The sequence below is a fragment of the Sesamum indicum genome, linkage group LG9 (assembly GCF_026168435.1).
Source record: "Sesamum indicum cultivar Baizhima isolate 11 linkage group LG9, ASM2616843v1, whole genome shotgun sequence".
Taxonomy (NCBI): domain Eukaryota; kingdom Viridiplantae; phylum Streptophyta; class Magnoliopsida; order Lamiales; family Pedaliaceae; genus Sesamum; species Sesamum indicum.
In genome coordinates, this window is record NC_142665.1 from 4657193 (window position 1) to 4676874 (window position 19682).

The following is a 19682-nucleotide window of genomic DNA, read 5'->3' on the forward strand; positions in this document are numbered from 1 at the left end:
TAGAGGATTAGGAAGTTTCAAATGTTGATGATATTTTCATGAGTAAGGACCCTAGTAAAAAATATGTAATGAAGAAACTGTGAAAATTTGTAAAGAAACAGAAGAAATTGAAGAGGATGAAGACACATAGGGACGATAATGATGTTGGGGATGAAGACAATACGTCAAGTTGTATGTATTTCCACCAAAACTTGGAAGCTCACCCCACCAAAGTCTTCCACAGTGGAAAAGTTCTGTACTCAGTTCATGAAATTACATCCACAGTATTCAGATGATTTAATTTGGTCAAGAATAGTCCGTAGATGGCAAATAACAAAACAATCAAATATATATTACACACAAAAATGAGGAAAATTCATGCTTAAATATAATTGTTTTTCTCTTCTTACAGTTTCTTGCAACTTCCAAATCAGACTTTTCCATGCGATCTATCAAAAGGGCTCAACTGAAAACCATCCATCTCTTGCTCTATGGTCTAAACCTAAAGCTTTATCAAATGTTTGTGAACTTTCGTCACGACCCGGCATGTAAGAGAAACTCTTGTACCAGTCCTGTGAATGACATTGTCTCCAGCTTCCCCATCAATCTTCAACCCTGAAATCGTATGTGCTAATTGTGCTTCACTTTTCAGACAATTGGTAACATTTACAGCCTGGACCAACAGGAGAACCCGCAATTGCTCAGAGATTAAAATTTAAAAGCTCTATATGCAACTCAAATCAATTTTGTGTATTTTTCACTAGTGTTCAGCATGTTCAAGTACTTGTTCCCTGTCTTACCTCATCAAATCGCTGAAACTCACAATCTTTTATGCCGTGCAAAAAGTCTGGATGAAACATAAGATATATGTGTTTACAGTTAAACCACATTGAGCACAAATGACAACAGACAGATGCAAAATAATTACCAACCTGAGTATGCTTTATCTTTAAATATCAGCAAGCTGCGAGGCATCAAGGCCACTGAAAAGGGACGGTATTCACTCAAATATTCCCCAGAACTCATCTTTATATTATCTGGTTTAGAAATGATATCTTCGCCATTGTTTCCTGATATGTCTGTAGCAGTTCCACAAAAACTAGGATGTGGAACAAAGTCCATAACAACAGGCGATCCAAGAGATAGGATTGCCACCACCGGCACATACGCAGGTCCATCCTGGTGTGGCTGTTAGAAAAATCAAATTATGATCACTGTCAAACGTGTTGACTACATTTTTGGAAGAAGGTTCACTATTTTCTTGACCCCTTCTGTCTGCTGTGCAACAGCAAAAGCAAGGGCAACAGTAGAACGGAACAGAGAAAAAAACAAAAGAAAATCTTAAATTTGAAGAACTATAATTGAAGATGTAAATGTGTAATTGAGTAACAATGCACTAAATTTTAGCACCCACCATAATTCCTTGATCAGGAAGATATTCATTGATAAGCACATGATTAATTGCTGATGGAAACAACCTTGATTCCTCGTATATCCTATTTGTCACGAGTTTTAGCCAAGGTGGCACTGCAAACCACAAAAAATTTGAATGTTGAACTTCTCTTACCCAAATTTGTATTCAAGCATCATTTAGAGGCTCCATCCTTATGATCATCTTCATCTGTCAGACTAGCACTCTGCAACTTGTCTATATATGCACGTGTGTGTGTGTGTGTTTGTGTATTGATGTATGCTAAACAGAGAATAAGCATATGTCTATACGTACGTGTGCGTGGGGGGGGGGGGGGGGGGGTGTTTCATGTTATTAAAACAGAGAATAAGCATAATAACCTACCAGTCATAGATACCAACTTAGAGCTATTCATCAAGAATACCATGCAGTCATCATGAACCTTGCAGGATTAAAGTGTTAACCACATGAATGCCTACATTCACTCAACCTACGGATCACTTGATCGCTTGGCAAAGTAGGAATAAAATTAGGATTCTTGTCAAATGAACGCACTTTTTTTAGTCATACCGCTTCTTGATCAGCCCCCTTCCTGTGAGGCAGTATTTTTCTTCAAAAATGAAATTAAGCAAACCGGCTTCCAAAATGGGATGTTGCTAGGTCGAATAAGAATGATTGAGTCCAATTCTTTACCTATCATGCTTAACCTAGACCAGGATCAACAATACTAAGCAACAATACTAACCTTCTCCTGTTATGCGGAAATCAGAACAGAAGCAGTAAAGGGAGATGGATTGAGTAACACACATCCATCAGAGATGAGGAAAGCTATAAAATTTTCTGTTTGACTAACTTACAATCTTGGGCGAGAAGACCCTTTTCGTGCACTACACCTCCTGCCATGACCAAGATCAACATCAATTGTTTACTCAAATTGAACAGAATAGACACTGTTTCCAAGTATAACAAACGCTTACAATTCAAGTGACGTACCCCAATTTTGTAGTCTCCTATTCTTCAAAGATTTCCACTTGGAAATCGACGCTTGGTAAATCTGCAAAGCAGATAAAAATTTAGACAGAAAAATAGTACAAAACCAACAGTAGAAGCTGGAACGTAATTTCATTACTACATCTGTTTACGTTATTCAAGAGCTGGTCTTCTTCAGCAGCAGTAATGTAGTCGGGAATGTAAAAGACGGTCGGCACGGACCCGACAACGAATTCGTTTGAAGCTATAACCTTTTCGGTTGACACTATTTCTTCCATTGAATTTCAAAAATTTTGGTGGGTTTTATACCCTTGTTCTTGTAGTCTCGTAGGGTGTTAAGGTGGGATCTTGTGAGAAGTGGGTCGATGTCAATTCCTGTGGATGGTTTGAGGACTTTTCAAACAGGTCTGTTAAGGACTCAAAGACGGTGTGGGCTGGTCTGTCATTTTACTCTTTACAAGTGGTGGGGTCGCTACAAAAATCATCAAAGATTGAAGATAAGATTTGTCGTTTTTTTGTTTTCTTTTACTGTTAGATTAGTAGAATTATTATTGTTAGTCTGTAGCATAGGTGGAGTAGTATCAGAGTATCACATCACAGTGGAGTATCTGTATCGATATCTCTATCGGTATGTCGAACGCCATAGTAAACGGGATGGCCGGAGCCGGCGGAGGCATTATCGCTCAGATAATTACCTACCCTCTCCAAACGGTACTTCTTCCTCTCTCTCATAAGTTTGGGTCTTTTTTCCTTTTCCATTTTTGAAGCTTTCAGGCTTCCTTACTTTGCTCCAAGCTTTAATTACTATGGCTATTTGAATATCGTTGCCCATGATTTCCACTTTATGATGTTGTGATTTTCATATGTTCTTGAGAGCATTAATGGGCTAGCTTAAAGTATTGATGGCTGCAGGTGAATACACGCCAGCAAACGGAAAGAGTTGCTAAGAAGGACTCAGTTCAATCACCTTCCACACGACCTCATGGGAGCACACTTGTTCACATTTTTCAGGTTTGTCTTATTCGATCCAAACCACGACTTTGATGTCCTATTCAAGATTTTAGAGGCTAGTTCAACTGATTTCAGTCAACAGGTCATTAAAAATGAAGGCTTGGGAGGACTTTACAGCGGCCTCAAGCCTTCTCTGCTTGGCACTGCTGCTTCTCAGGTGAAATTTACTGCCTCTTGATTTCTCATTCTTCTTAGAGTGACTAATATTGTTGACATAGTTCCAGAGCTCCATGGATTTTCTCTGGACCAGATTGACATAGTTCCAACCAAGTCAATCCCATTATACTCATGTTCTTCGGACCTATAAATCTGACTCTGAAATTTGTATTTGTAGGAACATATACTTTTAGATTCTTTGCTGCTGCTATAAGCTTGATGTCATCCATTTAAAATATGTAGTCAAGCGTATAATTAATACTCTTCTTTGTGAAGCTGCCAGGGTATATATTATTCATTTTACCAAGCTTTCAAAAACAAGGCTGAGGCTATTGCAAGTGCAAATAAAAGAAAAGGACGAGGAGATGGTTCACCTGGAATGCTTTCTTGGCTTGTAGTAGCTGCTCTTGCTGGGTATTCTCTCTTGCTTATGTATTGGGTGACTTTGTTAATGCTTTTTACTTTCTGGTTCACCATTAATGTGCTCCCAATGTCGAATGATCATTATTCCTTGACTCTGATTTGATTTATATATTGCAGGTCAGTAAATGTGCTGCTGACCAACCCAATATGGGTTCTTGTGACTCGTATGCAGGTAATTATCCACAGGAAACCATCATTCATGCTGAAGAAAAATCCCTTGCTTAACTTAGTATTTGTGGTACATTTTAGAATTTTCGGGGATCAAGTAATCAGATCATTTTCTTTGCAGTCCAGAAGTTTGGTTAGTGGTAGATCTCATTGACACCCATGATTCACTCCCTGGAAAAGTTCTAATGCTGAAATTACTCGTATAACTATAAATAATTATTGTGCACATAATCTGCATGAAATTAGAATCTTATTGAACTGCAGCATTTAAAGAAGTGAACTTTCATTCTTGTCTTGAGAAGAATATTTCACATGTTATTCAATGTGTCATCACTCTTTGTGGTTTATTAAACCTTTTGTTTGAGAATGTGAATGGAAGAAAATACATAAACTCTATGAGAAGTTCCTTCCATTAAATTAATACCTTAAACAATCTTAAATCCATGGTATTAAAAAACTTCACTATATGTATAAATTTTGAGAAAATTAATAGCTGTTGAATTATGATCACATTCTGCCTCAAGGCTTTTAAGTTTTCAGTTTTGATTGCTTAGAGAACTGGATGGTGACATAATTGTGAATCTTAGATTCTGGGTGAAGGTTTTTGGGATTAATTGTTTCTGTTTAACTTCATATAGTATCTAACATAACAAGAATAGCAAAATCATGAAAGGACCTAGCCAAAGGGGTTTAAAACTGAAGGTGGAAGTCCCTATATTATACAGGGTTAGACAAGTCATTACATATCTCGAACACCATCTTTTTAATATTTTCTATCAATAATATTATACTTATAAACATATTAGTAAAAATTATTTGTTTCAGTTCTAATCAGTTCTTTATATTAGTTTTACATTTCTCTTTCATATAATTAAATAAATATAACGAAATTTAGTTATGAACAATTACTGAGTGTGCTTCGATACGTAGTTTAAAAAAACTTATAATGGGAACTCAAGTTTTGATATCCAGCAAGTTTTCAGTTACTGGGTAACCTTTGATGAGCAAGCAGTTTCTGCATTGTGCTCAATGCAAACCAGGTGGTCTCCATCAAGTGATGAGACCTCAAAAAGGTTCTTAGAGTTCATGCAACAAAAGAACTTGATATCGCGTGGAATTCAATCAACTGAATTGGGATTTCAAAGATGATTAGTTGTCAGCCAGAATAAACCCAAGCTTTAGAGTTGCATGTCCTGGTTTAAGGAAATGCTTGGCGAGATCAAATAAATCCTAACATCTGGGCCACCCTTCACAAGAGTTGCCATTCAACACGTAAAACATCCAGTGTTATTTTACATAAATTGCTTGATAAATGCTATGGTTTAAGTAGAAGCACTTTGCAAGCAGTGAGACTTGTAGGTTGGACCATCCTAATCATCTACATTCAATTCTTCTTGACAAGATAAAGCATGCCGTACATTTTTAAAAAAACTACTCTACCTCCATCTGGAGCTATTGATTGTTAGTAATGCATAAGCACTATCTTTCTACTGTCTTCATCTCTCTTCTGAAATTTCTCTCTATATCAGAACGTTTAAGAATTTATTTAGGGTAAATTACAGTTACATCTCTTGAGATAATGCATAAGTACGAAAGCCCCTTGGGAACATCGCATATACATGCCTTCCTTAAAACCCCAAACGGAATCAGTAAAAGGACTTTGTCCTTACAGATTCTGTGAATTAGAAAATTAAAAACAGAGAAATAATTTATAAAGTAACTGGATGGTTTTACCCTTAACCATATAGGTGGTATACATAAATTTTACTCTTTTAACTTCTTAAAGATATATGTTGTTATGTATTATACTCTTTAACTTGTTAAAGATACATGTTGTAGTTTAACTTTTGGGCCCTGACTATATGTATTGATGTCTGTGTAATCTTTTAAATATCATAGTGGGTGTCAGTATTCATAGTACAGTGACATTTTTATGCAATATAAATATATGTATACATAAGAAAAATGGAATTGTCACATCGTGTGGATGATCTGATTTCTCCTATATTTCCAGCAAATTTTGGTTTTTGAACTTTTTGGGAGTTCTGTTTTGGTTTAATGGTGTTTTGGTAGTAAATTTGAAGATGTGCCAAGAATCAAAATAGTCCAGATGATCCATGGTAATTTTCAAATAGTAGTGTGAAAACAAATTTTATTAATTGTCTGATTAAAAAGAATGATTGAAAGATGTACATATATGTGTTTATATATATTTATATATTCATGTAGTGATGGGAAGATATATACACCTTTTTCGTAAAATATGTAATAATTTGAAAAATGTTTTCTGAAGGAATTTCTCAGAGAATGAAAATTGTCATTCCTCCGAGCAAACGGACTTTTCTCTGAGGAGAAGAAAATGATGATTTGGAAACTTCTCCAGAAAAATGGTAAATTTTGTCTTCCTCCAAATTGTGGAACTCTCATTTACTCCCTTTATTTTTTCCGATTTCACAATAAAATTCTTCTTTATGAGTATTTTCTCCAAGTCCCACTCACACTATCGTTACCGCCTTTGGCGTGGCCATCCAATTACAGAGATTCTCCTTGGTGCTGCTAGGTGTTCATCATTTTCTTAACTGATTAAACTAAAATTGAAAATTTTGATGCGAACCAAATGCAAAAGCCGACCAAACATATCACTTCTTTAGACATGGGATTTCATCTATTATGGCATTTCCAGTCATCCGTTCCATATTTTATCCATTAATAATATCATAAGTACCCCAAGGTGAAGCCATATAAACATTCTAAGAAAAATAAAATGATGAGAGTTAATATTAACTCTCTAAAATACACCACTAACAGGAAAATATATTAGAAGAACAACAAATAATGGAGTGCCTATAGTAATTGTGGGATGCCATATCAACTCTAGAGAACAAATAAGTTGTATGAATGGCAAATTTTGCAAAGGATATGAAAAGCAGTTGCATAAAAATAGTAGGAAAACTATATACCGACACCACTCCTATATTCAGCATTTAGATTTACCCCTCACATGAGATGGTAAGGCACTTAGACTTGAGCCAGAAAGGTAAGATTGTTGGGAAATACAGGTCAAAAACCTCAAGAGCAACGAAAAGAGTATTTTCCGACACCAAGCAGCTTTGTTGCTGATGTTTGTGAGGTTCCCTAATGTAAAGCATTGTTAGGATGTAATGTTGTAAGGAACCGAATGTTAATGACGTAGATTTAAACTTCTGACAACTGAAGGTTATATGATCGAATGATCACCTCATTTAAAAGTTGAAACCATCATAAAGAAGAATCATTTAATATTTGATATGTTTCACACGCATTCTATAGTTTGTGATACCTAGCACGTGAAACTCTTTTTCATAAATGGATGGTGGTGAGATTCTAACTCAAGACCTCTTGTTTGGTTCTGACTCCTCCGAGACCATATTGACTGACTAGCACATCTAAAAGTTGAAGCTGTTAGAGAGGGGAATAATTTAATATTTAATATTTTGTCATCTGTAATAGGCTAAACATATGGGTTTGAATCTGTAATTTACCCTTTATGTTTTTCAACATTTACAATGACATAACACAAAATTACTTTGTAGCATAGTTGAGAGTTGATATGTTGGTCGTGATTACTATAACTGACTTTTGATTTCAATACTGCATTTTCTGTTCTTTTCTTTTCTGCCGCCAATCTGAACACTCTTTCTTAATCTCAATCATGCAATTTTAGTTTATGTCTTCTAGTCTTTTGCAGCCAATTTGGAAATATGCATCAAGTAGATAGCTTATAAATTGTATTAACATCTGTTTGAATAATCTTAAAGTAAAATAATGAATTCTGAGGATACATGGTCTGACATTCATTTTCTATTTGCAGACTCACACTCAAGCAGAAAGAAAAATTGTGGAGGCAAAAAAGGAAGCTTTAATAAAGGAAGCTTCAGGAAATGTTCTCTTAGATTCTTCCTTGTCAGCCCAGCTGGCAGTGCTTGATTCCATAAAGCCCCATCCCTATGGAACATTTCAAGCGGTAAGTAGTACTAACTTTATTCTTCTTTCTTCAGCTTTATGGAAAACATAAACGTATTGTTTGACAGCGTGTTTAGTCCTCCTTTTATTGGAGTCATCCCTAAGCTTTCTTGTCCAATGCTCAATTTCTCAAAGAGGTGCTTTTAAATGACTATCCCTAACTGCTAGCAGTTGTCTCGTAGAAAGCTATTCTCTGTTCAACATATGGAGACCTTGTGTATAGAAAACTTATGGTTTACCCGTTCTCGTGTCTACTGGTGAATCTTGTGCAAAGTTTCTTGAAATTATGTTGGCATAAATTCTCCTGATTGTGAAGTCAAGCACCACTAAACATAAGAAAGTACCTGAGGTGATTTCACAAGGTATTTCATTAGTCCCGGTGACAATAATTTTTGAATAAGAATGTAGTATTCATTTTTGCTTCGGAATTATATGAATAATATACTATCTTGCTTTTCATTCAATATCTCAATTGCCATCTCTGTTAGTAAGACCTCTACTTGGATATCTTTAGTAGGCATGCGAGGTTTATAATGAATCTGGAATTGCTGGATTCTGGAAAGGCCTCATCCCGACACTAATAATGGTAAGGTTATATTTCCGTATAAAGAAAATTACTAGATTTTTTCTGAGATTCCTGCTAACTGTTTTTGACTTTTGGCGTGCCAGGTGTGCAATCCATCAATTCAGTTCATGATTTATGAGACTTTGTTAAAGCATCTGAGGACTAGGCGAGTGGCTAAGAGACAAGGTTCCAAGAATGTAACAGCTCTGGAGGTAAATCTGCTGAAATGGTGGCTCTTTAATTTTCCCTTCTTCTAATAGGTCTAGCACAATAAGCTCCTTCATTATCTTTTCTTGATGCTGGATAATGAGTATGAAAAGCTAAGATCACTTCTACGTTTGCCACCCACCTTTTTTACTCAAATTCTACGGTTAGGTGTGATTAGCGAAGTGCTTTTGAAATCTCAATTGAATCTTTAAAACACTGTTCAAGGATGTTTGGAAACACAACTGTATGTATGAATAGAACATGTAAAAGAGAATTTCTTTAGGCCCTGCAGAAGGAATTTTAGCCCTAAGACCAAAATTCCAGTTTCACCATAAAATTTTAATTAACTTCAAATGAGATAGTGAGTCTAAAGACATTTACAATATTTTTGTGCACACTCACACACACAGCAACAGAGAATCATATGGGGTGTGAGAATGTGTGCAGATAGACAGATATACATACAAAAACACATAGACAAACTATTGTACAAGGAGCACTTAATTGATCAAAACTTCTATTCAGAGACTTATTAGTATCATATTTGAGTGTAAAAAGTTTACATGCATGTTTGATGATATTATGTCAAAATGGGAACATTTTGGTCAACTCATGCAAATACTGGTCGTGCGTGCATGGACTAAACACTATGAATCTGTAAGTTTCTTGGATCAGATTTGTTGTCAGATTCTCAGGAGTTAATTAGCTTTTCAGTATTTGGATTCATAGACAGATTATAATGTATAGTTATACCTCTTCTGAAGTGTTATAAGGCTGCAGCTTCACATTAACAGTGAAACATCTTTTAACTGATGTCTGTGAGCGTCAAAGAAAAAGAGCAGTTCCACTTTACGACTCATTTTACTCTAATAGTTCTGTAACTCTTTGCCAACTTTGTGTTCTCTTGGTTCATCTTTTCGTGCCTTGGTAGTATTTTCTGTACTTGTAAAAGCATCCACTGTTAAAATCTTCACTTTATCTTCATCTACACAGATTTTTCTAGTGGGGGCTGTGGCAAAACTCGGAGCAACTGTTTGTACGTACCCTCTGTTGGTTGTTAAGGTAAAATTTGTTTATTTCTCTTTGGTGCCACTGTGAAAGTATTGTAGATTCTTAGCATGAGCCAATTGTATTCTTGCATGCAACCGGAATGATTCAATGGTTGTTGAAGTGAAGATCAATTAGTTCCACACCATTTATGTCTTAAAATCAAGAGATAACAAGCTTTGGATATGGCTCTTGGTTTTGTGATACCAATCCTAAAGTCATCCATGTGCCTCTCACTGCACCTTGACTCACTACAGATGATATAGAGTCCCTATTATCGTGCTGACTGTTTGTAGACTGGCCTGCACGACACACACATTATAGGCATGCATGGAGCACTTGTTACCTCCATTCATACCTTGTAGTATGTTGTAACCTTGGATGCATAGAGTAGTAGTCCATTTAGTCTCTACTGGCTATGTGATGTCTGGGGATGGGAAGATGATTTTCTCAATAAAAAGTACATGAGCTGTAAGCGTATATTGCATAACAGATTCAGCTTTCACATCTTCGAGAGAAGGCCCATAGATCACCTTGAAACATGTTGGCACTATTGTGAAAGGAAATTAACACATAAAATATACTGTTAGATCATCCTTTCAACTATGATAACAGAATTGAATTATTAACTGAACATTATCCAAGCTTTTCTTTTTAGACAGAGGTATAATCATTGGATGCTTCAGTCTGTAACATGAAATAGATGTGTAATATCACTAGATAACTGTACTGCCTGAAAAAGATCCAACTGAAAATGGAGGATGCTAGAGGCTGTTATATGCACAACTCTGAATTAAGCTGATAAATCAAGCAGAAAAGTCCTCTGCAAGCTTTTGTTCTGCTTCGGTGTTTACTTAACTATTTCAGCAGCAAAAAGATTAGAGTAAGGTACCTATGTGTTATGATTTTGCATTATGATTATAGCAGCATAATATATTGTTATCCTGTTAAAGTCTTTTCCATCTGAAAATGTACAAGTTTGGCATTGTTTGCAGTCAAGACTTCAAGCAAAGCAGGAAATTGGAGGAAATTTGTCATTAAGATATTCAGGTTTGTAAAGTATTTGTCGATAATATATATCGTTCTTGATATCACCATATACGCATAAGAAATGTCGAGCATCTCCTCTTTGTGGTGAAATTGTTGATTAGAATTCGTTATAGCGCAGGTACACTTGATGCGATCATTAAAATGATCCGTTACGAAGGGGTTAGCAGTTTTTACAAAGGGATGAGCACAAAGATAGTACAGAGTGTTTTTGCTGCATCGGTACTTTTCATGGTGAAGGAGGAGCTTGTTAAGGCCTATGCTCTATTCTCAGAGAAAGGTCGTCTGAAGAGTGTTGGGTGATATTATTACCACCTGGAAGTTATATGCGCTGCTTAGTTTGACAAGAGCAAGGTGAGATCGATGTTATGTTTCTTTTCCTATTGATGATTGTGAAACAAATTGTGGAGTTGTTGAGAATGTTTTCACTCTTGTTGTCGGATGTCAAGTTAAGAGAGTGGGCGACCCGTCATGGCACTGAAAAGAAGCATTGTGGAGGTCATCTAATTAGTTATCTCAGCTCTCTTAAACATCAGATCACACAAAATAGAGCGCTTGTAATGTGGATATCTCTGATATGTGGGCTCTTCACTAAAACCTATCCTGTGTCTGTGTTGCAGAAATTCAATCTAAATTGTAATGTGTATCATATATATTAGCTATGTTTCTGTGCCTGTGCAATATCCAGCTACCAAGATTACTGCTAAACCCCCACTCCACCCGAAGTTTAGTGAGTAAAGATTAAGTTATGTTTTGTAAATTGAATATTTCATTATTTATATGTACCAAATTGATTCTTATAAATTTAGTAATCTTTTTGTTATAAGATATATACACCCAAGTTAATCACTTTTTCACAAATTATATTCAAACAAAGAAATTTCGTACTGAATTTACATCAGAAAATAAGTACTATAGACAGAAATACTTTTTACTAGTTTTTAAAAAAAAGGGGTGAGAATTTAATGTTGCTAAAGTTTTAAAGGTACATCTATAATATATCCATCATTAAATTTATATTACCTAAAATGCAAAAAATCATTCTTCCCCAATTATATACGTAAACAAAGAGTTTTTGAACTTTGGTATTTACCTCTTTCAATAGAAGCCCGAATTATATAATTGCAACTAAGGTTGAGTATGTCCATCATATAATAATATTGTAAATCAACTTTTTCCTTATATAACTAGTTATAACTAGTTATCGCCTCATCCCTCCACCTCAATCTTCAATCCTTCGCTCCCTCGCTCCCTCGCTCCCTTCTCCTCCAACATCTCCGTTGGTTGCCCTTCTCTCTATCCACCACCCCTCCTGTCCATCAAGCCCAGCTCCCAGAAGAACAACGCCAGTAATAATAGCTGCTATCTTTTTCAATTAAGGGAAAAAAACTAGAGAAAAAGAGTATGTATATTCCCAATTCCACAGCTTATGATGTTAAGAAATCTTGGGCCAAAAGATATAATTCATTATTAAGCACAAAAGATATAGAAGCCACCATTCATTCTATAGTCATGTGAATGGGGATTGAGAAGACAGTAAAACAAATTTAGTGCCAAAAGAATGTCGCCCCTGATGTCCTTTCCTTTTCACTTCCCAAAATTAGATAGTGAATGTATCAGAGACGCCCAGGAGGGATTGGCCTCCCCCAGCCCTGGGTAAAAAATAAAGAACCACTTACATGATCCACTTCTAAAACAATTAGGGAGTTGGAGAAGAAACTGTTGGAGGATCTCGGAGAACTTGCTGCAGTAAGCGTGCAGCGAGGCGTTGGGTAATTCCACCGACAACACGCCCACCAAGATTTCGTGCTTCGGGTTCTTGAAGTACCTGCTTACAATTCTAAAGTTAGCTTGAATACTATACATTTATTTCATTCTCAATAGTGAGCTAACCACACCAATGTGAAGTTATCTCACCATTCTAAGATCTGAGGAGAAAACATCAGTTTCCTTTTTCTAGAACATATACTAGTTTCAAATTCTTGATAAGTTGCACCATAGCAGCTAATATTACCCTAGAACTCCGTAATTCATGCCATAAATACTTATCCTCTCCAGACATAAGAACTGTACTTATAGAGGTTTAAAGATCTTACATCAATATGCCTTTTGAATTCAAACATAAAACTTAAGCAAATGGCATATTAGTTTCTTACCTGTAGGATGGGCTGCAACATACTAGGATCGAAGTTGTCTGAGGATCGTAGAAGCTCCCATATTCTAAATACTTGTGCCCTAAGTTCCAACATGCTTTCCTGCTCAGCCGAGTTCATTACTAATGGACCAGTTGCACTGAAATTAAAGACAAGTGTCCTAATAACATCAGGAATTGATTTGTATGATTCAACCACGGAGCCCAGGATAATAGCTTCCGTAACACGCACAGCTTCTTTAATCACCAAAACCCTGAGTTCTTCACCATCTGCACCCAGCAATAGTTTGAGAACAGGTTGTAAAGCATCTTTTGCATTGAAATCTGAGTCCTTCTTTCCCTGGACTAGCAAGTTCTCAAGTCTATTCCACCTGCAACAAAATCATGAAGCTTCTACATTCAAGTAATGTCACAGGAGAATAACTCATCATACAGATAGTGATGAAATAAATCAGTCCACCGCACATGCCTGAATCTCCCATCCTTGAAAAGCAGCTCAATAAGAGCATCTCTGAGATATGGATTAGGATCAGTAAGAAGCCTTTTAGCAAAATACGGATATGATGCAGCCAGCACCTTAAAATTAGGGTCAGCATACAGAGCTAAACCTTCTAGAACAGTGAGAGACCGTAAAATCAAGGCATAATATGCAGGCACTGCAAGAATTAAATAGCAATTATTAGACAAAATGCAGAGAGGAAATTTTATCACAGTACATGCAGGTCAATTTTAAACAACACACAGTCTTGCTCAGAAGTCTTCCAATTAAAGAAAATTGCCACATTGATCATTTACATAGCGCAATAAAAGTTAGCTGATCTGCATACAGCTGCATCAAGACTTCACAGGCTTGCAACAGCTTGTTAAACATAAATACAGCAGAATAGCAGGCAAGAATGTATAGGGAAACCAAAAAGAACAGCAATTCTGGATCAACATGTCTCCTTTCTTACATTTGACAGCTGTTGGAATTATATTACCTATGATGCCATATGCTTCCATAGTAAGAAAATGTTGGTAAGTATTGCCTTTAGGAAATCACAAGTAAGCTTCCCCAACTACAAAGCTCACAAAGTACAGAACAGAATCTAGTCTAAGGAGAAAACACATCACATTCATCATCACTGCAATCTGAACTTCTTGATGCAATCATTCTTTCAGCAATTGACCACGATGATGGTTTTCTAATCCTCATAATTCAACAATTATAAAGTTCTCCACCTAGTAAAGATAGCCTTAATTTTTTGTCATTATGTTTTGAGGTACTGTTCAACAACCACAAGACAGCTGCATTCTGCAGCACATAGCTCAATCCTTTGTCCTCCGTTTTTCCCATATTATACTCCTCCTTGCAATATTATGTTGACCAAATTGATGAAAATATAGCTCTAGTTCATTTATCAGCGGTGTGCAGTAGGAGAGTATTTTGCTACAAACTATTCCTCTCAAAAGCAGTCAGTATATACGATTGTAACTTGTAAGGAAGATAGATGCTCACCATTAAATGGATATTGGTATAAGACAGCACCCAAACCATCCACAATGGTTTTAAAGTTGAGCTCACTCACAGTCGAATTTAGTGCGTCATCAAAGAAGTTCCTTAGAGCTGGCACAATGGGAGATACATCTACACTAGGAGACAAAAAGTCTAAAGCATAGTAATCACGAGCCATGGCTTCATAGTCCCGATTAACCATGTGCACAACATGACCAATTATGGCAGATCTTGCTTGTTCAGGAGTCTCACTCATCATTCCAAAATCAAGAAAAGCAAGCTTCCCATCTGGTGTTGCTAATAGATTCCCTGGATGAGGATCTGCATGAAAATAACCATACTCAAGCAGCTGTCTAAGACTGCATTGTATGCCAGTGTTCACCAGATCCAGTACTTTCAGCCCTTGCCTCTCAATGGCCTCTTGCTCATTTAATTTAACGCCTTCAACCCACTCCATCGTTAGCACTTTTCCGCTTGTGTAGTCCCAGAAAATATCAGGGACAAGGACATCTTCTTTGTCCGCATACAATTTTTTAAATCTCCTTGCATTTTGTCCTTCCTGCATAGACCTGTGAAAATTATTATTCAAACCCACTAGCTTTCTCATTCACACAACTACGTTGATGGCATTTCCCTAACCACGGGATTTAATTCAAAAGTACAGTTGGCTATGGTTCTGTGGCAAACGCAAAATAATGTTGAAAACTAACCTGTACATAATTGAGCTCCTGATAAACTCTTCGGGCGAATTCATCAACAAGGGCAACAACATCACTTGAAATAATGTCAACATACTTATTTATGAGAAAACCTAGACCTCTTATGAGGTAAAAGTCTAGCCCAATAGCTTCTTCAATACCAGGTCGCTGCACCTTTACAGCCACAACCTGCCCAGAATATTTCAACTGTGCTTTGTAAACTTGACCTAAACTGGCCGCAGCAATCGGAGATGCGGATATTGATGAGTAAATAGAATCAAGTGGACATCCCAACTCTCTTTCAATACATGAAAATGCTTCTGCATCTGGAAATGTTGGCAAAGCATCCTACTTCACCAAAAAAATGAAAGAACATTATTATGACATCTAAGCTCAAACGAATAACGTAATTGGATAGTTAAAATGGGAGAGACACCATGGCATGTAAACATACATGAAGGGATATTTTTGCAAATTTTGCAACTCCAACAGCCAATAATAAAGCAGAGATAGAAAATTTCACTGGATTTTCCTTTTAAATCTTGTTTTTCCTTACCATTTTCTTCCCCCAATGGATACAAGTTATTAGAAACAAAGGGCATGCTACATAAAAGATAGTACCTTAAGATTTTGTGGAATTTCATAATGACAACAACAGAAGCTGGTGATAGAACTTGAACCAAGTATTCAAGATGCATAATTTAACCTTTTTTTCCATCATTTACATGTATAACACTCATGTTCATAATATGACATGTATGTGTAGAGCAGGTTCATTGCTTGCAGATATTAGCACTCTGACAATCTTGTTGTATGAGGAGTCAATGATCGATGATCATGGTTTTACACTCGAGAAATTCATTGGAATATTTCTTTCTTTTTACTACTACTTCTCCATTCCTGGATTAGGCACTTAATACCTACTTTGCCCTTGTTTATGAGTTTCTTATGTCTGTTCTAGATCTCTTTGACTAATTAATTAGTCATTCAAATACAAAGACCTCGATGAAATATAAAATTTGCTTGTTATGGCTTCGCATGGGAAGTTCTCAATGGTCATGCTAAACATGGCATAAGTTATTTTAGATGGAGACATTTGTTTTCACTAATTTCTGTTATGATCCTAGACGAAGGGCCTTACAATATAGTAGGAGAAGAGAGCAAACAAGCAACATATTATCAATTTTGTCATCATAAACAGCATACAATTATTTCAACTTCCCACGAAATAACAGCCACTTTTTCAACAATGTTTTCCAAGTAAGGGTGAAGTTCAGGCAGACATCATTCATCCTCCACCGAGCACACCTATTCCTTCTGAGATTATGTTACAGCCACTTTCTCCTTTCGCGATTTCCTTAACTTCTATTGGTTTTAAGGTAACATTAATGTCTATAATTGTACAACAAGACATCATAATAAGTATGGTGTCCAACATACTCATAGATTAAGGACATAAACCATATCTCAGTGTTAATGAACATCCAACACAAACTTACATGTTATATATAAATCATAACATGGACTTACATAGTGCATCATAAAAATATGGATATAACATAATACATTTATCTCAATACTGATTTTGTACGGTACACTTGTCTTTGGATTCGTCCATTTCAAGAGGGGTAAAATGTCATTAACCGAGGGTTAATTGCCATGGGAACATGTAATGCCATGGAATGTTCTTCTATTTCCTCAGAATACCAGAAAGAGAAGATCATAACTGTGTTTTCCTCTTATCGTATTTTCCCCAATCCACTTACAGCCACCAACGGTTCATAAATACATAAGCAGAAAAACCAAGATTAAAAGGTTAAGGATGTACCTGCAACTGAGAAAGTTCCTCTAGGTATTGGGGCGGGCACAAATCAGGCCTGGTGGACAAACCCTGGCCAATTTTGACAAAAGTAGGTCCCAATCTAGTTAAAGTCTTCCTCAATTGGACTGCCCGCTGTCTTTGGTTCTGATCGAGCTGCCCCTTCACTTGATCGAGCCACAAATTGAAGGCAAAATAACCAAGCCCTGCAAATATCTCCAGCGCCCTCCTAACCACCTTAATTGGGCGCGACCCGTATTTAGTGGCCAGAAGTTCTGGACTGTAGACCGAAGCATTAGCAGCACGGGCCATAGCCCTCGCTTCCGCTTGCATATCATCAGCTCGGTCTCTGCTAGACGGAGCAGAGGAGGATGAGTCTCTGACTCGCAAGAGGGCCACGGAGGCACTGCCATCACCACCGTTAATGGCTTGTGCCGGTCTCGGCTTCGCCTCAACCAGCGCCGCTCGTGGCGGAATTGCTTTAACCCTCCCTCTCCTCCGAACCGAAATCCTCGCACCCACGCAACAAGGGACCGACAACGTAGTGGTACTCATCGGTGATAAAATCTGTTTTTTCGATCTTTACAGGAATCAGATGATTAGTAGTATGTATGTATTTATTTTCTGCATTATTAGGACAGCAATCAGATGTATTTTATTTATTCTCTTTTTTCCTTTTTTTCTGGATGAAAACACAATGACCTTTCGTCGAGCACTGTCGTGTTTGAACAAAGAACGCAAGCACGGAATTCATTTGTGGGCCATAAAATTTAGTAAGTAGTTCAATTCAACAAGTTACAAATATCTTCCAGTTAATAGTAGAGGTCACTGTACAAATCCGGCACATAGCGTTTGAATACGTGTTTTGTGAAAATAGAGATTGAAAAATAAATATAAATAAGTCTGTATTAAAAATAGTATGTATGTTTAGATTTGTTTTTTTGACATAATTTAAAATAAGTATTGTATGTTTAATGTTGTATTTTGAAAGACAAAAATTACTATTAATTGTCAAATTATATCTTTTTTATATATATTTATGTATATGTGTATTTATTTTAAAACAGTTAAAAACACCTAAATAAGATATTTTTGAATAATGACACATTTAATATGTTTTGACTTATTTCAAAAATAATTTAAAAATAAAAACAAACACACAGTCTTTTACGTTTTTCTTGGTTTTTTTCTTTTTAAATTGATTACAATTACGTACAACTTTCAATCATTTATTATTTACAATTCAAATAACTTCTATTAAACAAAGAAAAATTAGTATTTTTCATATATGTCTTTTACACTTTTAATTTTATTGGGTATAAACTTCTCGTTTTTTATGGCATAACTTTCAAAAAGTATCATCTGTGATTTATGATACATTTTCGATAGATATTTAAATGACTATTAGGTTCTCTGTTAAAATTTTTAACAAAAATGTGTCGTGGGACAAAAATGTTATTTTTTTAGAATTATAAAATGAGAATTTTGTAATCAATTGAACCAAAAGTATAAAAAACTTAAGTTGCATAACGAAAAGGGAAATGAAAAATATATGTGCTGAATCGCAAAAAAAATTATTATCAAGTTACTAAAACCACATTTAAAGAACCAAAACACTTGAAAAATTGGTCAAACTACAAGAGCAGACCTAATTTGGTTTCACAATTGCATAATTAATTACTAATTGAATGTGGGACATTCGATGCATGTATATAAAAAGTTTATCTAATAAAAAAAAATATTGTAGAAAAAAAATTATAATTTAAAAATAATTGTAAGAAAAGTAAATAATTTTGAAAGAGAATATTTAGACTAGGAGAAAGAGAAAAAAAGCATATTAACTAAAAACAAGAGAGACATCGAAAAGTGCTCTCCATCGATATATAGTATAGACAAAAAACAAATATTGGTTATGAGAGAATTAATTTTAAACAAGTTATGTTCATAATTTCATAATTGAATTTATACAAACACAAATTTGAGTTAAATTTCAAAATTAATCTCATTTTTAATATTAATGAAGAAATTAAAAGATTACTTAATTAGCAGAATGGGGAATTAGATAAAAAAAAAAACAAATGTTATGGGATTAGAAGTTACAACTTGTAAGTTTTATCAAGACTTGATTATAATAGAATTTACTCTTAAAAGATATTATCGAAAAAGGGTGGAGCAGCATAATCGAAATTACGTTAGCACTTAAATAAAAACACAAGTTTAGTATACTGAATCATAGGCACTAAAAATAGTTAAAAGGGCAAAATTGCACTTTTGATTTCATAAAACAAGAGGGAGTTGCACTTTTGGTCATGCATTTTACGGGATTTATATGTTTGATCCCACATGATTAAAACAAGTTGTAGCCGATGTCCCAAAGAATATCAGTTTTGGTCCCACATAATTACTAAACGGGACCACATCTACAACGTTTTTCAATCGTATAGGATCAAAAATATTAAACACAGTAAAGTACGGGACCAAAGTGCAAACCCCATGTCCTGTGGGATGAAAA

At 35.7% G+C, this 19682-nt stretch overlaps 3 protein-coding genes across 4 annotated transcripts; 1 reads left to right on the forward strand and 2 right to left on the reverse strand.

The window, feature by feature from the left end:
- Positions 1–310: 310 nt before the first annotated feature.
- LOC105170626 (oxidoreductase) lies at positions 311–2807 on the reverse strand. Its single transcript, XM_011091467.3, has 7 exons — positions 2533–2807; positions 2384–2444; positions 2248–2286; positions 1394–1506; positions 912–1167; positions 780–826; positions 311–652 (listed from the first exon to the last, which is right to left on the reverse strand). The coding sequence occupies exons 1-7, from the start codon at positions 2656–2658 to the stop codon at positions 482–484; spliced, it is 813 nt and encodes a 270-aa protein (XP_011089769.1). The 5' UTR covers positions 2659–2807; the 3' UTR covers positions 311–481.
- Positions 2808–2878: 71 nt separating this feature from the next.
- Positions 2879–11668, forward strand: LOC105170627 (peroxisomal nicotinamide adenine dinucleotide carrier). 2 transcript variants are annotated; one of them, XM_011091469.3, is made up of 11 exons: positions 2879–3091; positions 3293–3391; positions 3474–3548; positions 3831–3961; positions 4088–4142; positions 7989–8141; positions 8658–8726; positions 8810–8917; positions 9906–9974; positions 10955–11009; positions 11128–11668. In XM_011091469.3, the coding sequence occupies exons 1-11, from the start codon at positions 3011–3013 to the stop codon at positions 11307–11309; spliced, it is 1077 nt and encodes a 358-aa protein (XP_011089771.1). In that variant the 5' UTR covers positions 2879–3010; the 3' UTR covers positions 11310–11668. The 2 variants fall into 2 exon arrangements, with proteins under 2 accessions (XP_011089771.1, XP_020552495.1); XM_020696836.2 differs by having other exon boundaries at positions 2942–3091; positions 3824–3961.
- Positions 11669–12451: 783 nt separating this feature from the next.
- On the reverse strand, positions 12452–17877 carry LOC105170628 (Protein kinase superfamily protein). The gene is made up of 6 exons (XM_011091470.3): positions 17180–17877; positions 15364–15699; positions 14657–15212; positions 13628–13814; positions 13163–13529; positions 12452–12834 (listed from the first exon to the last, which is right to left on the reverse strand). Exons 1-6 carry the CDS (start codon positions 17723–17725, stop codon positions 12706–12708), a joined length of 2121 nt encoding a protein of 706 aa, XP_011089772.1. The 5' UTR covers positions 17726–17877; the 3' UTR covers positions 12452–12705.
- Positions 17878–19682: the final 1805 nt, after the last annotated feature.

Bases quoted from the DNA above. Each gene is read 5' to 3' on its own strand.
- LOC105170626 (XM_011091467.3), bottom strand. From the start codon at position 2,658: ATGGAAGAAATAGTGTCAACCGAAAAGGTTATAGCTTCAAACGAATTC. The intron at 2,445-2,532 runs GTAAACAGATGT...TCTGCTTTGCAG, and splicing joins AAGACCAGCTCTTGAATAAC to ATTTACCAAGCGTCGATTTC. The intron at 1,507-2,247 runs GTAAGTTAGTCA...TGTGGTTTGCAG, and splicing joins GGGTCTTCTCGCCCAAGATT to TGCCACCTTGGCTAAAACTC.
- LOC105170627 (XM_011091469.3), top strand. From the start codon at position 3,011: ATGTCGAACGCCATAGTAAACGGGATGGCCGGAGCCGGCGGAGGCATT. The intron at 4,143-7,988 runs GTAATTATCCAC...TTCTATTTGCAG, and splicing joins TTCTTGTGACTCGTATGCAG to ACTCACACTCAAGCAGAAAG. The intron at 11,010-11,127 runs GTTTGTAAAGTA...GTTATAGCGCAG, and splicing joins TTTGTCATTAAGATATTCAG to GTACACTTGATGCGATCATT.
- LOC105170628 (XM_011091470.3), bottom strand. From the start codon at position 17,725: ATGAGTACCACTACGTTGTCGGTCCCTTGTTGCGTGGGTGCGAGGATT. The intron at 15,700-17,179 runs GTACATCCTTAA...TTGGTGAAGTAG, and splicing joins AGGAACTTTCTCAGTTGCAG to GATGCTTTGCCAACATTTCC. The intron at 13,815-14,656 runs GTGAGCATCTAT...TAATTCTTGCAG, and splicing joins ATACCAATATCCATTTAATG to TGCCTGCATATTATGCCTTG.